Source organism: Oncorhynchus kisutch, linkage group LG29, assembly GCF_002021735.2.
Source record: "Oncorhynchus kisutch isolate 150728-3 linkage group LG29, Okis_V2, whole genome shotgun sequence".
In the NCBI taxonomy this organism is placed as follows: Eukaryota; Metazoa; Chordata; class Actinopteri; order Salmoniformes; family Salmonidae; genus Oncorhynchus; species Oncorhynchus kisutch.
The window spans coordinates 20,204,428-20,221,202 of record NC_034202.2 but is presented as its reverse complement, the minus strand read 5'-3'; the positions used below and the strand labels follow the sequence as shown (position 1 = coordinate 20,221,202).

At 43.0% G+C, this 16,775-nt stretch overlaps 1 protein-coding gene across 3 annotated transcripts in view; it reads right to left on the bottom strand.

Moving 5' to 3' along the window:
• The window catches only part of LOC109874136 (regulator of G-protein signaling 3), a 150,756-nt gene that overhangs the window by 11,717 nt on the left and 122,264 nt on the right, over window positions 1–16,775 (bottom strand). For 2 of the 3 annotated variants that reach the window (XM_031808887.1, XM_020465937.2), the window contains exon 7: window positions 10,365–10,435. In XM_031808887.1, coding sequence (XP_031664747.1) covers window positions 10,365–10,435 — 71 coding nt within the window. Of the gene's footprint in view, window positions 1–138; window positions 325–10,364; window positions 10,436–16,775 lie in introns of those variants that run through there. The other variant, XM_020465934.2, reaches the window with a different exon arrangement.

The following is a 16,775-nucleotide window of genomic DNA, read 5'->3' as shown; positions in this document are numbered from 1 at the left end:
CCTCTCTCTCTCTCTCTCTCTCTCTCTCTCTCTCTCTCTCTCTCTCTCTCTCCCTCCCTCCTTCCCTCTCCCTATTTATTCTAAAAGCAGCAGAGAGCACACACACACAGAGTATAACACCCATGGGTTCTAACTTACCTTTCCAGGTACTTCTCTGAAAAGTCGACCATAGCGGGGAACATTGGCTCAAGTCTTTAGGGTCCTGCGTGTAGTCCTGTGTGTATAGGTCCTGTATGTGTAGTGTATGTGTGTGTGTGTATGTGTGTGTATGTGCTCAGGGCAAGGGTAATTCAGTTGTCACATTCCTCTAACCCGGGAGAGGCTCCTCTGTGGCTTTATATAGTCCGGGAGCCAGGAGAGGCGGGCCCAGGGATCACCCAATCACAAGGCTCTATTCTGAGAGGATGGAGCTGCATTGTCTGAGCCTGGGTAATCTTGGTTAACCCAGAACTAAAGTCTCACGTAATTGGTCAGATGATGTAGTCTGTCCATGAGAGATTAGAGCCCGGACTGGATTTGATGGGGTAGTAAATGCTTTAATTTTACAACTACACTCCTCTATATATTTATTTGGACAGTGAAGCTAAAAAAAAATGCACTGTTCTCTATACTCCAGCCTTTGGGATTTTAGAACAAATGTTTTATATGAGGCAGCAGTACAGAATGTCACATTTCATTTTCATACATTTCTGTTTTACCATTTGGAAATGATTGCATTTTATGTATCTTAGTCCACCAATATGAAGGTGTCATAAATATTTGGAAAAATTCACTTATACACTCTGAGGAGTAAAGGAACCTCGAGGAACCTTTTGGAGTTCAAAAGATTGCCCCTGTGGTCAAATAGGTTCCTCGATGAATCCCTCTGAAAAGATTATTCGAAGAACCCCTGTGCCATGATGCCTATCTTTTCACAAAAGCACCACAGATTAATCCTTATACGCTGATACTGTGCTGCCAGTGTAAAGGTTAAAAAAGTAACCTTTTTGTGATGGGTTTGAAATTTGAGCCTTTTTAACAACATATTGTAGCAGCGGCAGCCTATCAGAAGATTGGAGGTGGGGCTTATTGGAGATGTGGCTGTCAGATAATTATTTTTGGCCACTTGTGAGAGTAAATGTCATTCCTGTTCATAATATGAAGTTTGTACACTACAAATACACATTTTCCTTGAATATTTATGCATATTACATATAATATTAACATTCCTGATTACGTAAACTGGTAGCTATTCCCAATATTGGCATTTGAGGAAGTTATACACCTCTGTCAGCCTCATCGAAGCTACAAAACTGTCAGTGTTCAGCCTTAACATGTGACAACAGTGCAACAGAACAGACTAACAGGAATTACATTTACTCGCACAGGTGGCCTAAAATGATGCCATCTGTATGCCACACACCTACTAAGCCATGCCAACCCACCCTGGCTCTTTTCAAAGAAAACAACCCAACTAAGTGACCCAATGCCTGCAACCCAGCAGTTGGGTCATTCAAACAACCAAGCAGTTTTAAGAGTGTAGGCTAGGTTGAAGATACTGTAGCTCGCTAGCGACCTAAGCCAAAGACTAATAATGAACATCATAAACAAACGTCATTACCATCACAATACATTATTCGGAATTTAAAAACGGAAGGCTACAGTCATATAATGGAATTGGCTTGAACACCAATGTTATATATTATTCTACATTGGTATTAAAATAGCACTAACATAGGAATGGGTGAAAGTTACTAGCTATTCCATAAAGCCATTTTTGAAAGCCACATATTCTCCTCTTCTTCTGTCTGGTAGGGCAACAAATCCAACAGTGAAATAAATTCAAAGTGCTATGCACGTGGAGTCACTTTTGTTGTAAATAAGAATAGAATATGATTCTAAACACTTCTACATTAATGTAGATGCTACCGTGATTGTAGATAATCCTGAATGAATTGTGAACAATGATGTGTGAGAAAGTTACAGATGCACAAAGATCATGGGGGTATGACATTTATGCATCTGTAAATCTTGCAATAAAAGTGACTCCAAAATGACACAATACATTATTTACCATTCATTTCTATTGGGCACAAAATAATCCTAAACACAACCATAACAAACTGCAAATGCATCAAACAAGTTTGTAGTGGCACAAGCTTGATGTCATCTTTGACTGCTAGGAACATGGGACTGAATACTAGACTTTTTACTAAATATAATACACTATCAGTGAATTTGTTCAAATACTTATGACACCTTCAAATGGAGGGACTAGATACATAAAGTACTTTCATTTCTAAACGGTTAAGCAGATATGAAAATATCCTCCAATAAAAAGGTGACATTCTGAACTGTCCCCTCATAAAACATTTGATTTCAACTCCAAATGTAAAGGTTTAGAGTCCCTGTCCAAATAAATACATAGGGGAGTGTGTAACAAATCGTAACCTTACTTACAAGCCCTTAACCAACAATTCAGTTCAAGAAATAGAGTTAAGAAAAGATGTACTAAAAAATGAAATAAAAAGTAACACAATAAAATAACAATAACGAGGCTTTATACAGGGGGTACCAGTACCGAGTCAATGGGTTTGTCGAGGTCATTTGTACATGTAGGTAGGAGTAAAGTGACTAAGCATAGATAGTAAACAGCGAGGAGCAGCAATCTATTTAAATAGTCCGGGTGGCCATTTGATTATAAATTACTGTTACTAGCTACTACTGTTACATCTACACATGTTATAACCTCTGCAACAACAAGTAGTGAACCCTAAAACTAGACAATTACAACTGCTGCAATAACTTCTATTGACCTAACCTTGTAGAGCTATGAATACTACTTCAGCTATATGACAACTATAATCACTATCACAACTAGTAGAAAATCCCAAATACATTCACCACATTTCATCTTTCCTGTCATGTAGCAAAACAACAGGTGGATATTATTCTAGCACGTCTGGGGTAATGTTATCCTTTCGTCTGGGGTGTGTGTGTGTGTGTGTGTGTGTGTGTGTGTGTGTGTGTGTGTGTGTGTGTGTGTGTGTGTGTGTGTGTGTGTGTGTTAGTGTGTGTGTGTGAGCATATGTGTGCCTGGCTACAGTACGTGCATGTTGGTATGTGCCTGTGTGTGTGTGTGAGTTGCACGCCCGGATGTCTGTCAGTGCTGGGGGAGATACAGTAGGTGTGTCGGGATCGTTGCCTTGGGGAAGCTCTAACATCTGGCCCCTGTAGCACAGGTGACAATGAACAATGGGAGGGGATCAGAGCGGATATGGACTCCCCAGGGAAGCAGCTGTGCTACATGCAGACAAGCATGGGTAGGGATAGGAGGAGAGGGAGGGAGGCCAGTCTAGTAGCTTGTCTGGATAAAGGGGTAAAATGTCTATTTCCTCTTAAAAACTCCACCTGGAATTCAATCAAATCTGCACTGCAGACACCTGCCAGAGGCTCCGAAACTCTGCACCAACATTGACAACGTTTCGACAATAGTGGGCTGCAATAGACTCTCGCTATAGGCTACCTGAAAACCAGGTGGCACTATTTTGTTGCTAAGAATTTTCCTGCACAGAAATGCAAACTTGTAGTGTATTTATTCAAGGTTTAAAAAGGCTTCTAAAATGTTTAATTTCCACTTTGTCAGACTTGATTTGCCCTAACAAAAAATGGATCAATCCCAACAAAAAAGTTAACTAATTATAATCCAAATAATAATTCACAATTCCTGTTGCTGCAGCATTATTTTCCTGTTGTAGCAAACTGGCTCAAATTATGAATCTACATCTGTGGGATGGGCATAGTTCGGTTTGAGTAATGACTAGAAAATCACTTTAAGTAGCTGTCCTCATAAATATTAATTGCAATGGGTTTCCTCCAAAAATGTGAGTAATGACAGCATATTGGGGTTTAAGGTGTACTACTGACCAGCATTCTCGATCAACCGACACCAGCTACACAACCACCTCAAACCAAACAGCAGTTTTGTAAGGCTATGCCACAGCCACCAGTTAGCTCTAATCCAGGATCATTCAATTAATACTTAGGCAATTAGCAGTTCAACCTTAATACCCATTATAGTATTGGATTGCAGATTATTAAATACCAGTAAAGATTGTCGCAATTGTTTTCCTTTCCACAAGGAGCTATTGGTTTAATCCTATTCAGGTCAGGCCAATTTCTGAACGTGAGATAGGAACGCACAACTCAAACATGTCCAGCAACATCAATGCACCATTTTTGCAAAACAACAAGTTGCATTCGCATTAAGCACATATTGCATTGTTTTCTCATATGTTGCTTTCCTCCCTACGAACGTAAGTGTAGACGTGTGTTAAACGTAGGGCTTTAAGGCCACAGGAATGTGTCTACATCTTCATATCCTGGCCTCCTGCATATGTATGGGGGGCCTCGGAGAACACTGAAGGGGGCATAGTGTACAGACATTGGACTAGTAGGAGGTAATGTAAGATCACTAGCAGATAAAGTCTGGGAAGGTTCTAGACACGCACAGAGGCCCAGAGGGATGGGTGAGAGGTATTCACCAAGGAAGAGGGGGAGGAATGAAAGAAAGAGACCGGGAGAAAGGAGGAGCGTGATTTACAAAGACAAGGATTCAAGTTTCAGACAGAACTCAGTCTCCCGGTAAAGTAAAACAATGGAGAGAGTGAAGAGGTACAAAGAAGAAGGAGGTAAGAAGAGGAAGAGGTCATTCGGGGAAGTAGGACAAGAGACCGGTTCGGTTTACAGCTACATAGTTGAGTAACTTAACAGATTGTCACAGGTTTGAATCAAGTACATTGCAACATCATCTAGAGCAAGTGCTTAGTCAAAGTTGCATATGTAGCACACACACTAACTCAGGGTTTCAGGGTTTTGATTTTTTGCGCTAGCACTACACAGCTGATTCAACTAATCGTCAAGCGTTGATAATTTGAATCAGCTGTGTGGTGCTAGGGAAAAAAACTAAACGTGCACCTCTTGGGGCCCCGAGCATTAAGTTTGTGAACCACTGCACTAAATCAAATCAAAGTTTATTTGTCACGTGCGCTGAATACAACAGGTGTAGACCTTACAGTGAACTGCTTACTTACAGGCCCTAACCAACAGTGCCATTTTTAAGTAAAAAATAGGTATTAGGTGAACAATAGATAAGTAAAGAAATAGGGAATAAAAAAACTGTAAAAAGACAGTCAATAATAACAGTAGCGAGGCTATATACAGTAGCGAGCCTATATACAGTAGCGAGGCTATATACAGTAGCGAGCCTATATACAGTAGCGAGCCTATATACAGTAGCGAGGCTATATACAGTAGCGAGCCTATGTACAGTAGCGAGCCTATGTACAGTAGCGAGCCTATGTACAGTAGCGAGCCTATGTACAGTAGCGAGCCTATGTACAGTAGAGAGCCTATATACAGTAGAGAGCCTATATACAGTAGCGAGGCTATATACAGTAGCGAGGCTTATACAGTAGAGAGACTATATACAATAGCGAGGCTATATACAGTAGAGAGCCTATATACAGTAGAGAGGCTATATACAGTAGCAAGGCTATATACAGTAGCGAGACTATATACAGTAGCGAGGCTATATACAGTAGAGAGGCTATATACAGTAGAGAGCCTATATACAGTAGAGAGCCTATATACAGTAGAGAGCCTATATACAGTAGAGAGCCTATATACAGTAGCGAGGCTATATACAGTAGCAAGGCTATATACAGTAGAGAGACTATATACAGTAGCGAGGCTATATACAGTAGAGAGCCTATATACAGTAGCGAGGCTATATACAGTAGCGAGGCTATATACAGTAGAGAGGCTATATACAGTAGAGAGCCTATATACAGTAGCGAGGCTATATACAGTAGCGAGGCTATATACCGGCACCGGTTAGTCGGGCTAATTGAGGTAGTATGTACATGAATGTATAGTTAAAGTGACTGCATATATGATAAACAGAGTGTATCAGCAGCATAAAAGAGGGGTTGGGGGGCTACCCAATGTAAATAGTCCGGGTAGCTTTTGATTACTTGTTCAGGAGTCTTATTGCTTCAAGGTAAAAACTGTTGAGAAGCCTTTTGATCCTAGACTTGGCGCTCCGGTACCGCCTGCCATGCTGTAGTAGATAGAACGGTCTATGACTGGGGAGGCTGGGGTCTTTGACTACTTTTAGGGCCTTCCTCTGACACCACTAACTGTATACATGTCAGATATATATTCCAAACAATTCCATTGTAATCCAACCCTTCTACATGTCAATTCCCAGTTTTGGAAATATCCTCCCTAATGCTTTTGTGAAATGACTCAAAAGCAACAACTTACAGCTACATTCCTCTAACCGGCTGCACTGTAACCCACATATGCTTGATGGTGTAAGTGGTTGCATACATGATTATTCCCCACATCTGGTGTGTCACATTTCATTTCCCCGGAGCTCCTTCTCACAGTGAATAGACTGGGGTTTCAAGCCGGAGAGAGGGTCAGATTCCTGAGATAGCATTTAGAGGTATTGTATCACTGGGGAGATAGATGAGCAGTTAGCTACAAGATATTTGATGTTAGAGCTCTGTGTGTGTGTGTGTGTGTGTGTGTGTGTGTGTGTGTGTGTGTGTGTGTGTGTGTGTGTGTGTGTGTGTGTGTGTGTGTGTGTGTGTGTGTGTATGCTAGTCATAGGGCTTCTGGTTATGTGTCCTCATCAGAGTATGAAGATTGGTTGATGAGTGAGTGTTAAGTAGGTGTAGGTATTGCAGACACATGTTGGAGTTAGGTCAGTCATGTTTGGCTCATTTGAGGCTAGACAGAAAACTGCTTATGGGAAACCCCTATTAGAGTAGATAGCAACAGATGTCCACTCAACATGTACTGACTGAGTCACACTTAAAGACTTAGTCCAGTGATTTTTTAAATGTTTCTGTTGAAAAGTGATATCCAAAGTATAAATATAGTAAAGTACACATACTAAAGGCAAAAAAATAAAAATTGTGTGCAAAGTAGTGTTTTTTAGACACAACTCAATACTTAAAGGAGAAGGGCATTCAAGGTTGGTCTGATGGTCAAATGTGATGTCATTTCTTGAGGAACAATAGAGGAGCAATAGGGGAACAAAATAGGAAAGGATCTAGATCACCTATTGAGATGTGCCTTTTGTTGAGTCAATTAGATTAAATGAGGTTAAAAGGAGACTGGAGGAAGAGTTTAATGACTTGTGAACAGACACCTTAGTGTCACAGTCTCGCTTACTCACTCGCTCATAGGAGGTGTGGTACATGCCTCTCAACACCTGCACATTTGACTTTTTCAGACCCTCAGCTGTGTAAACATACTATCCTGGGGCAATCAAACAGTGGCGGGTGATACCATTGTGAGGGGGGAGTGGTTCATGACAGGTGAACCATCTAATGGCCTAGGGGTGTCACCTTTATCTGAATGTAAACTCTTTGTCAAGTAGTGGCTAATATCATTAGCATGTAAAGTTATATACACATATATATATATCTAACTTTACATGCTAATGATATTAGCCACTACTTGACAAAGAGTTTACATTCAGATAAAGGTGTGTGTATATATGTGTGTGTGTATATATATATATATATATATATATATATATATATAACTACAGTGGATATATAGATATATAGATATATATATACATACACTGTATACCGTGTATATACAGTGCCTTGCGAAAGTATTCGGCCCCCTTGAACTTTGCGACCTTTTGCCACATTTCAGGCTTCAAACATAAAGATATAAAACTGTATTTTTTTGTGAAGAATCAACAACAAGTGGGACACAATCATGAAGTGGAACGACATTTATTGGATATTTCAAACTTTTTTTCAAAAACTGAAAAATTGGGCGTGCAAAATTATTCAGCCCCTTTACTTTCAGTGCAGCAAACTCTCTCCAGAAGTTCAGTGAGGATCTCTGAATGATCCAATGTTGACCTAAATGACTAATGATGATAAATACAATCCACCTGTGTGTAATCAAGTCTCCGTATAAATCCACCTGCACTGTGATAGTCTCAGAGGTCCGTTAAAAGCGCAGAGAGCATCATGAAGAACAAGGAACACACCAGGCAGGTCCGAGATACTGTTGTGAAGAAGTTTAAAGCCGGATTTGGATACAAAAAGATTTCCCAAGCTTTAAACATCCCAAGGAGCACTGTGCAAGAGATAATATTGAAATGGAAGGAGTATCAGACCACTGCAAATCTACCAAGACCTGGCCGTCCCTCTAAACTTTCAGCTCATACAAGGAGAAGACTGATCAGAGATGCAGCCAAGAGGCCCATGATCACTCTGGATGAACTGCAGAGATCTACAGCTGAGGTGGGAGACTCTGTCCATAGGACAACAATCAGTCGTATATTGCACAAATCTGGCCTTTATGGAAGAGTGGCAAGAAGAAAGCCATTTCTTAAAGATATCCATAAAAAGTGTCGTTTAAAGTTTGCCACAAGCCACCTGGGAGACACACCAAACATGTGGAAGAAGGTGCTCTGGTCAGATGAAACCAAAATTGAACTTTTTGGCAACAATGCAAAACGTTATGTTTGGCGTAAAAGCAACACAGCTCATCACCCTGAAATCCACCATCCCCACTGTCAAACATGGTGGTGGCAGCATCATGGTTTGGGCCTGCTTTTCTTCAGCAGGGACAGGGAAGATGGTTAAAATTGATGGGAAGATGGATGGAGCCACATACCGGACCATTCTGGAAGAAAACCTGATGGAGTCTGCAAAAGACCTGAGACTGGGACGGAGATTTGTCTTCCAACAAGACAATGATCCAAAACATAAAGCAAAATCTACAATGGAATGGTTCAAAAATAAACATATCCAGGTGTTAGAATGGCCAAGTCAAAGTCCAGACCTGAATCCAATCGAGAATCTGTGGAAAGAACTGAAAACTGTTGTTCACAAATGTTCTCCATCCAACCTCACTGAGCTCGAGCTGTTTTACCAGGAGGAATGGGAAAACATTTCAGTCTCTCGATGTGCAAAACTGAGAGAGACATACCCCAAGTGACTTACAGCTGTAATCGCAGCAAAAGGTGGCGCTACAAAGTATTAACTTAAGGGGGCTGAATAATTTTGCACACCCAATTTTTCAGTTTTTGATTTGTTAAAAAAGTTTGAAATATCCAATAAATGTCGTTCCACTTCATGATTGTGTCCCACTTGTTGTTGATTCTTCACAAAAAAATACAGTTTTATATCTTTATGTTTGAAGCCTGACATTTCAGGCTATAAAGATATAAAACTGTATTTGAGGGCCAATCTGGCCCTCAAACCATCACGGTCACCTAATAATCCCCAGTTTACAATTGGCTCATTCATCCCCCTCCTCTCCCCTATAACTATTCCCCAGGTCGTTGCTGCAAATGAGAACGTGTTCTCAGTCAATTTACCTGGTAAAATAACGGATACATTTTTTTTTAATTAAAAAAAATACTTCAAATGTATGTGAAAGTAATTGAGATATTTGAAATACTGTAGTATATGAATCCAGGTCTACAACACACACACACACATTTCACAAAACACTAATTTGACACCACACACACACACACACACACACACACACACACACACTAATTTCACAATATGCACATTTGACACACTCACTCACACACCATCTAACACCTCAGGAAGTGAATGGATATCATCTGCCATTGATGAAGTTAATTTTCCCTCTCCACTCCATGGTGCAATGCATTCACAATCCCTTCAGACCAGGGATTTATTTTGGTTAAGACTCCCTATCCGCCAATCTGCTGAATCAGACTCAATAGCCATTCACTGTCTCAATGACCACACACCTCTTAACATACCCTCATAGGCTTATTCAAAACATTAGCATTCAACAGTGGATCTGACACCTGCTTTAACAGTCTATGGTAGAGTGGATGGCAAGCCTGGGCTTGTGGCTTGAGCTGTGTCTGATAGCCATGAGGCAATAGCATTAAGGATAATGGCATTCATGTGAGGTGACACTGTACTGTATACAGCAGGGAAATCCACGTATAAGGAAAAAAAGTGGGTTACACCACACTACTTTGTCTTTGGCTTATAAAGGTTAATAGAACTACAACTATTTCAAAATTGCATTCAGAGTTTAATTCAGGGTCCCCAATTTTTGGGACATTCTCTTATTCAACCATGTTCAGGTATCCTGCTAACGTCAAATAGGGAAACTCCATAAAGCAGCATTATTAATGCTAGTTTGATCAAATATCTGCATTGCTAGAACACATGACATGAGATTTTTCATTGACCACACAAAGACATTCCTCATTTTCAACTACAGAGAAAAGAAGACAGAAAACCAAAGACAGGAAACAGTCAATCAAAGGTTGTTTGGTTACTTACAGGTTCTTGGATTTCTTCTTCTTGGACCCTTCGGGGCCAACTTCACAGCTGCATGGGGATCCGGCACTGAGCTGAAGTGAGAGAAGGGAGAGCACACACTGCATCATCCAGTCTCCTCAGTCACAACACAGATGGATCCCTAGATCCTCACACGGCCCCTAGTCCCTAGAGTCACTAGTCTCTGCTGTGGGTCCCTAGGCTAAAGTATGCAGTGTGTTGGAGGTAGAGTGTAGTCCTGTCCGTAACACACACAGCCTGCCGCCGCTCTGGCTAATCCTCAACAGCATCCCAGTACATACTGCCACCTCCTCCTGGTCTCTCTCTCTCTCTGTGTGTGTGTGTGTGTGTGTGTGTGTGTGTGTGTGTGTGTGTGTGTGTGTGTGTGTGTGTGTGTGTGTGTGTGTGTGTGTGTGTGTGTGTGTGTGCGCGCATGTGTGTGTGTGTGACACAGCCCTGGCCCCTATTAAGCCTAGGCCTCAGTGTCACATTACACTTCCAAAGACCCTCTATCTCTGATTGGCTGAGAAAGGAAAGAGGGGGAGGAGTGGAGGAGGGCTAGACTTCAGCATGTTAGGGACACACATGTGAGTGTGTATAAAAATGCCCATTGTGTTGTGAGAACACACTTCGAATCTGAGCAGAAGTCTGGGCACAGATCACCATACACAATGTGTGTGTGTGTGTGCGACTGTTATTGCACTGAAACAATAAGTGTTTTTCTTGGCAATGGTCTCCTGGGCAACCATTTCCCAATACATTAGGTACACAGTATAGTTTATATCCCTGCCTGAGTCTCAAAGTGACATATGAGAATAACATAACATGGACACGGCCTAAAAAAGCACTTCATTGTGTTATTGTATCAACAGTTGGCAAGGAGTTCACAGACATTAAACATGTGCTGTGTACATAGTTGAGGTCAGTGCCATCTTAAAACATAATCAAAGTCAAACTGAAACTGTAACACCTCCTACCCATATTACTGGAAGTGAACACCTATTCAACAAGTCCCAGTGTGAGGCACACATAATCAGTTGTCTGGCCCACTGTTTCCACCACAGAGTAGATGTTCCCATTGCACTGCTGAAGGTGTGACTGAACGTAGAGCTACTAGGATGCAGACCAAAACAATACACTGAAACAGTAAGCAAACAGCTTCTGTAAATTGGCATCTAAAGATCAACGCTCAGTGCTAAAATGGAAAACGACACAAGGACAAAATATTCTCTGAGCTAATGCATGACTACATACAAATGAGGAACAGCTGTATAATGTACAACAGTCTTAGTGTCAGTGTAACTGTAGCTACAGTATGTGTGTGTAGGTCATTAGCAGCCGCCTGTCTCCTCCAAGCCCCAGAAGCTCAGGACTGACACACACACACACACACACACACTACTCATCTACTATAGGGAAACCTGAGAACAGTGCAACTACCAGATCCCCCATTAGGTCAGTAGGGTCAGCAGCAACATCAAAATGAAGTGTCTAATCTTAGCGGGGAAACATGAGAACCAGGGTGCCCCAGACCCCAGGGAGCCATTTGCCAGGCTTTCCCCCAGAAACCAGAGAGGACAAGGGGGGGAGTCACGCCGACCCAGGCCTCCTGCTCTTTACTCCCAGGTGTTACTGTAGGACTAGTTAATCCAGAGGTCACAACTCTATTTTATTGACCATGGAAACAGGAAAACACTGCCTGCCTGCCTGCCTGCCTGCCTGCCTGCCTGCCTGCCTGCCTGCCTGCCTGCCTGCCTGCCTGCCTGCCTGCCTGCCTGCCTGCCTGCCTGCCTGCCTGCCTGCCTGCCTGCCTGCCTGCCTGCCTGCCTGCCTGCCTGCCTGCCTGCCTGCCTGCCTGCCTGCCTGCCTGCCTGCCTGCCTGCCTGCCTGCCTGCCTGCCTGCCTGCCTGCCTGCCTGCCTGCCTGCCTGCCTGCCTGCCTGCCTGCCTGCCTGCCTGCCTGCCTGCCTGCCTGCCTGCCTGCCTGCCTGCCTGCCTGCCTGCCTGCCTGCCTGCCTGCCTGCCTGCCTGCCTGCCTGCCTGCCTGCCTGCCTGCCTGCCTGCCTGCCTGCCTGCCTGCCTGCCTGCCTGCCTGCCTGCCTGCCTGCCTGCCTGCCTGCCTGCCTGCCTGCCTGCCTGCCTGCCTGCCTGCCTGCCTGCCTGCCTGCCTGCCTGCCTGCCTGCCTGCCTGCCTGCCTGCCTGCCTGCCTGCCTGCCTGCCTGCCTGCCTGCCTGCCTGCCTGCCTGCCTGCCTGCCTGCCTGCCTGCCTGCCTGCCTGCCTGCCTGCCTGCCTGCCTGCCTGCCTGCCTGCCTGCCTGCCTGCCTGCCTGCCTGCCTGCCTGCCTGCCTGCCTGCCTGCCTGCCTGCCTGCCTGCCTGCCTGCCTGCCTGCCTGCCTGCCTGCCTGCCTGCCTGCCTGCCTGCCTGCCTGCCTGCCTGCCTGCCTGCCTGCCTGCCTGCCTGCCTGCCTGCCTGCCTGCCTGCCTGCCTGCCTGCCTGCCTGCCTGCCTGCCTGCCTGCCTGCCTGCCTGCCTGCCTGCCTGCCACACACACACACACACACACACACACACACAATCTGCTATAGCCTTTAGTAGGGAGCCCCAAATTAAGACACACAATGAGGTTCCAGCCATGGGGAGGAAGTCAATGCAAGGCATGGTCCTCATGTTGCAAGCCCCTTCAACCCATAAAGCACTCAATACCAGGCTCACGTGACGCTTTGAAACAACCCTCCAACTGCCATTAAGATCCATTACGACCAACAGGAACACATTGACTCCCTTCTAATCTATGTCTTAAAGGGAATGTTTATGGGTTCCCTACTACAAACACACATGTAGGTTTTTGTAACATGACCATTGCCGATAATAAGGACAAGGATTTCAGATTTTCCAAACTTCCTGTACTCTGTTGTTAAAGACTCATTTTTCACGTAATGTAAGATTGCATCTGGTTACGTGATGTAGACCAAGTTCAGGGTGGTCATTTCCACCGTGAAGGCGTGTCGTTTCTTATAGGAGGAACATGGCAACATAACCTAGAACTACTTACTGACTGAATTCCTAGACAGAGTGAATACAATAGCATGTTGAAACCTAAGATACTGTACAACCTGTTTTGTACGTACCTAGGTATAACCTTAATACCCACTACATAATAATACTATGAGAAGACATTCTGAGGTTATCTATAAAGTAACCGTGAAAATATAGGTGTTGAGATTCAAATACAGGTAGAACAATTTGAATAAGTGATGAGATAGTGCATGTTATACAATGGGTGGGTCTAATCATGGATTCTGATTGGTTAAAACCACATTCCAGCCGGTCTCTATTCCACAAGTTACCACCGGCTAAAGCTAGGACATTGAAATGCCTATTTACTCTGTTCCACCTCACTGCACAATCCACTGCCTCATTAGCCCAGCCAGGCAATTTAAAAAATGTATCTCCACATTGATCTCCACATTATCTCACATTTCCTTTAGAGTGGCATTTGGTTTTCAACAGCGGAGATTTGTATAAACCTTGCTGTCTGTCTCTCCGACAGTTGCAACATGGTTTCAATATTGACATTCGATCTCCAGCTGTCCCATAGTAATTAACGTTTTGGGACTCGAGACGAAACAGATTGGCAGACAGCTTTTCTCATCAAGTTGAAATCATGAATCAGCTGGCATCATTTTTAAGGATATATACAAAGAAATGTCAACAGGTCAAACAAAACAAAATGCATTGTGTTTGCTGTGTTGTTGGCTAGCTCCTCTGAACAACAGTGTCCCGACGAGAGAGCACATTTTCTATGCAAGGCGAAATCATTAACTCACTGTTATGGATGTCTCCAAATAAATGTCACTAGAAAACAGCTTCAACAAATGCAAATGCAGCTACTACTCTTATTCTGGCTGCACTGTTTGACGTGACTGTAAGCTAGCTAGCAAGCAAGGGATAAGAACGTTGTAAGCCATATGGCAATGGAACATTTAGAACCAATGACTGGCATAGGTACAGAACAAAAAGACTTAACTGGGTTGCGGCTCTGGGAACCTTAACCAATAGAGCAAAGAACCAACTGCCTTGGGTAGCTACCTTAGATTTGTGTTACAACTAGTGGAAGGATGAAATAGTGTGAATAAACTCATCAAAATAATGTTTTTTATGAAAATAGGTAAATCATTTTTTGAATGTGTTGGTAACCTGTTGTATAAAAGTGATAATGCCCTCGAAGTCTATTGGCACGGTTTGCCGGCCCTCGACTTCATCTCGGGAAGCATCAAACAAGGTTCTAAAGACTGTTGACATCTAGTGGATGCCTTAGGAAGTGCAATTTGACCCCATAGACACTGAGCATTCGATAGGGAATGAGTTGAAAAACTACAAACCTCAGATTTCCAACTTCCTGGGTAGATTCTTTCTCAGGTATTTGCCTGCCATATGAGTTCTGTTATACTCACAGACATCATTCAAACAGTTTTAGAAACTTCAGAGTGTTTTCTATCCAAATCGAATAATATGCATATATTAGCATTGAAAGCATTGAAATATGCATATATTAGCATTGAACATTGAAAATAAGAATTTGTTCTTAACTGACTTGCCTGGTTAAATAAAGGTAAAATAAAAAAATAAAAATTAGCAACTGGGCCTGAGTGGCAGACAGTTTACTCTGGGCACCTTATTTGTCCAAGCTACTCAATACTGCCCCCAGCCAAAACAAGTTTTAAGGAGAAGTATATCTTTAATTCTGTGCATAACACTTGTATCTTTTAGCAAAGTTTTTGATGAGTATTTCTGTAAATTGATGTGGCTCTCTGCAAATTCGCCGGATGTTATCGAGTTACAACATTACTGAACATAACTCGCCAATGTAAACTGAGATTTTTGTATATAAATATGAACTTTATCGAACAAAACATACATGTATTGTGTAACATGAAGTCCTATGAGTGCCATCTGATGAAGATCATCAAAGGTTAGTGATTCATTTTATCTCTATTTCTGCTTTTTGTGACTCCTCTCTTTGGCTGGAAAATGGCTGTATGTTTTTTGTGACTAGGCTCTGACCTAACATAATCATTTGGTGTGCTTTTGCTGTAAAGCCTTGGTGTATTGCATTTGTGAATGCAAGAAAGTAAAATTTTTCAAATAAATATGTTTGAATTTCGCGCTCTGCCTTTTCAGCGGATGTTGTCGAGGGGTTCCGCTAGCTTTTAAATACCTGTGAAGCAGTAATCTGTACACTACCTCCACATACTACAGCAGAGCTGCATGGTTCCCTGACAATCCGTGTTCCAGCTCCTCACACAGTGGGATAGCCGTTTCCTCAGACCAGAGGAACAACAAAAGGGTTAGATCCAGGCTACAGAGCATTCGGGAAGTATTCAGACCCCTTGACTTTTTTAAACATTTTGTTATGTTACAGACCTGTTCTAAAATGGATGTAATTTTTTTTTCATGAACAAAAAATAAAATTCTCATCAGCCTACATACAATACTCCATAGTGACAAAGCAAATGTATAAAAAAAAGTTATGTAAATAATTACCTTATTTACATAAGTATTCAGACCCTTTGCTATGAGACTCGAAATTGAGCTCTGGTGCATCATGTGTCCATTGATCATCCTTAAATGTTTCTTCAACTTGATTGGAGTCAACCTATGGTAAATTCAATTGATTGGACATGATTTTGAAAAGCACACACCTGTCAATATAAGGTCCCACAGTTGACAGTGCATGTCAGAACAAAAACCAAGCCATGAGGTCAAAGGAATTGTCCATAGCTCCGAGACAGGATTTTGGGGAGGGACAGATTTGGGGAAGGGTACCAAACTAGTTCTGCAGCATTGTGGGTCCCCATGAACACAGTGGTCTCCATCATTCTTAAATGGAAGATGTTTGGAACCACCAAGACTCTTCCTAGAGCTTGCCACCCGACAGAACTGAGCAATCGGGGGAGAAGGGCCTTGGTCAGGGAGGTGACCAAGCACCCGACTGTTACTCTGACAGGGCTCCAGAGTTCCTCTGAGGAGATGGGAGAACCTTCCAGAATGACAACCATCTCTGCAGCACTCCACCAATCAGGCCTTTATGGTAGAGTGGCTAGATGGAAGCAGCCTGCTTGGTGTTTGCCAAAAGACACCCTTACGGTGAAGCATGGTGGTGGCAGCATCATGCTGTGGGGATGTTTTTCAGCAGCAGAGACTGGGAGACTAGTCAGGATCGAGGGAAAGATGAATGGAACAAAGTACAGAAAGATCCTTGATCAAAACCTGCTCCGGAGCACTCATGATAACAGACTGGGGCGAAGGTTCACCTTCCAACAGGACAACGACCCAAGGCACACAGCCAAGACAACGCAGCGGTGGCTTCGGGACAAGTCTCTGAATGTCCTTGAGTGGCCCAGCCAGAGCCC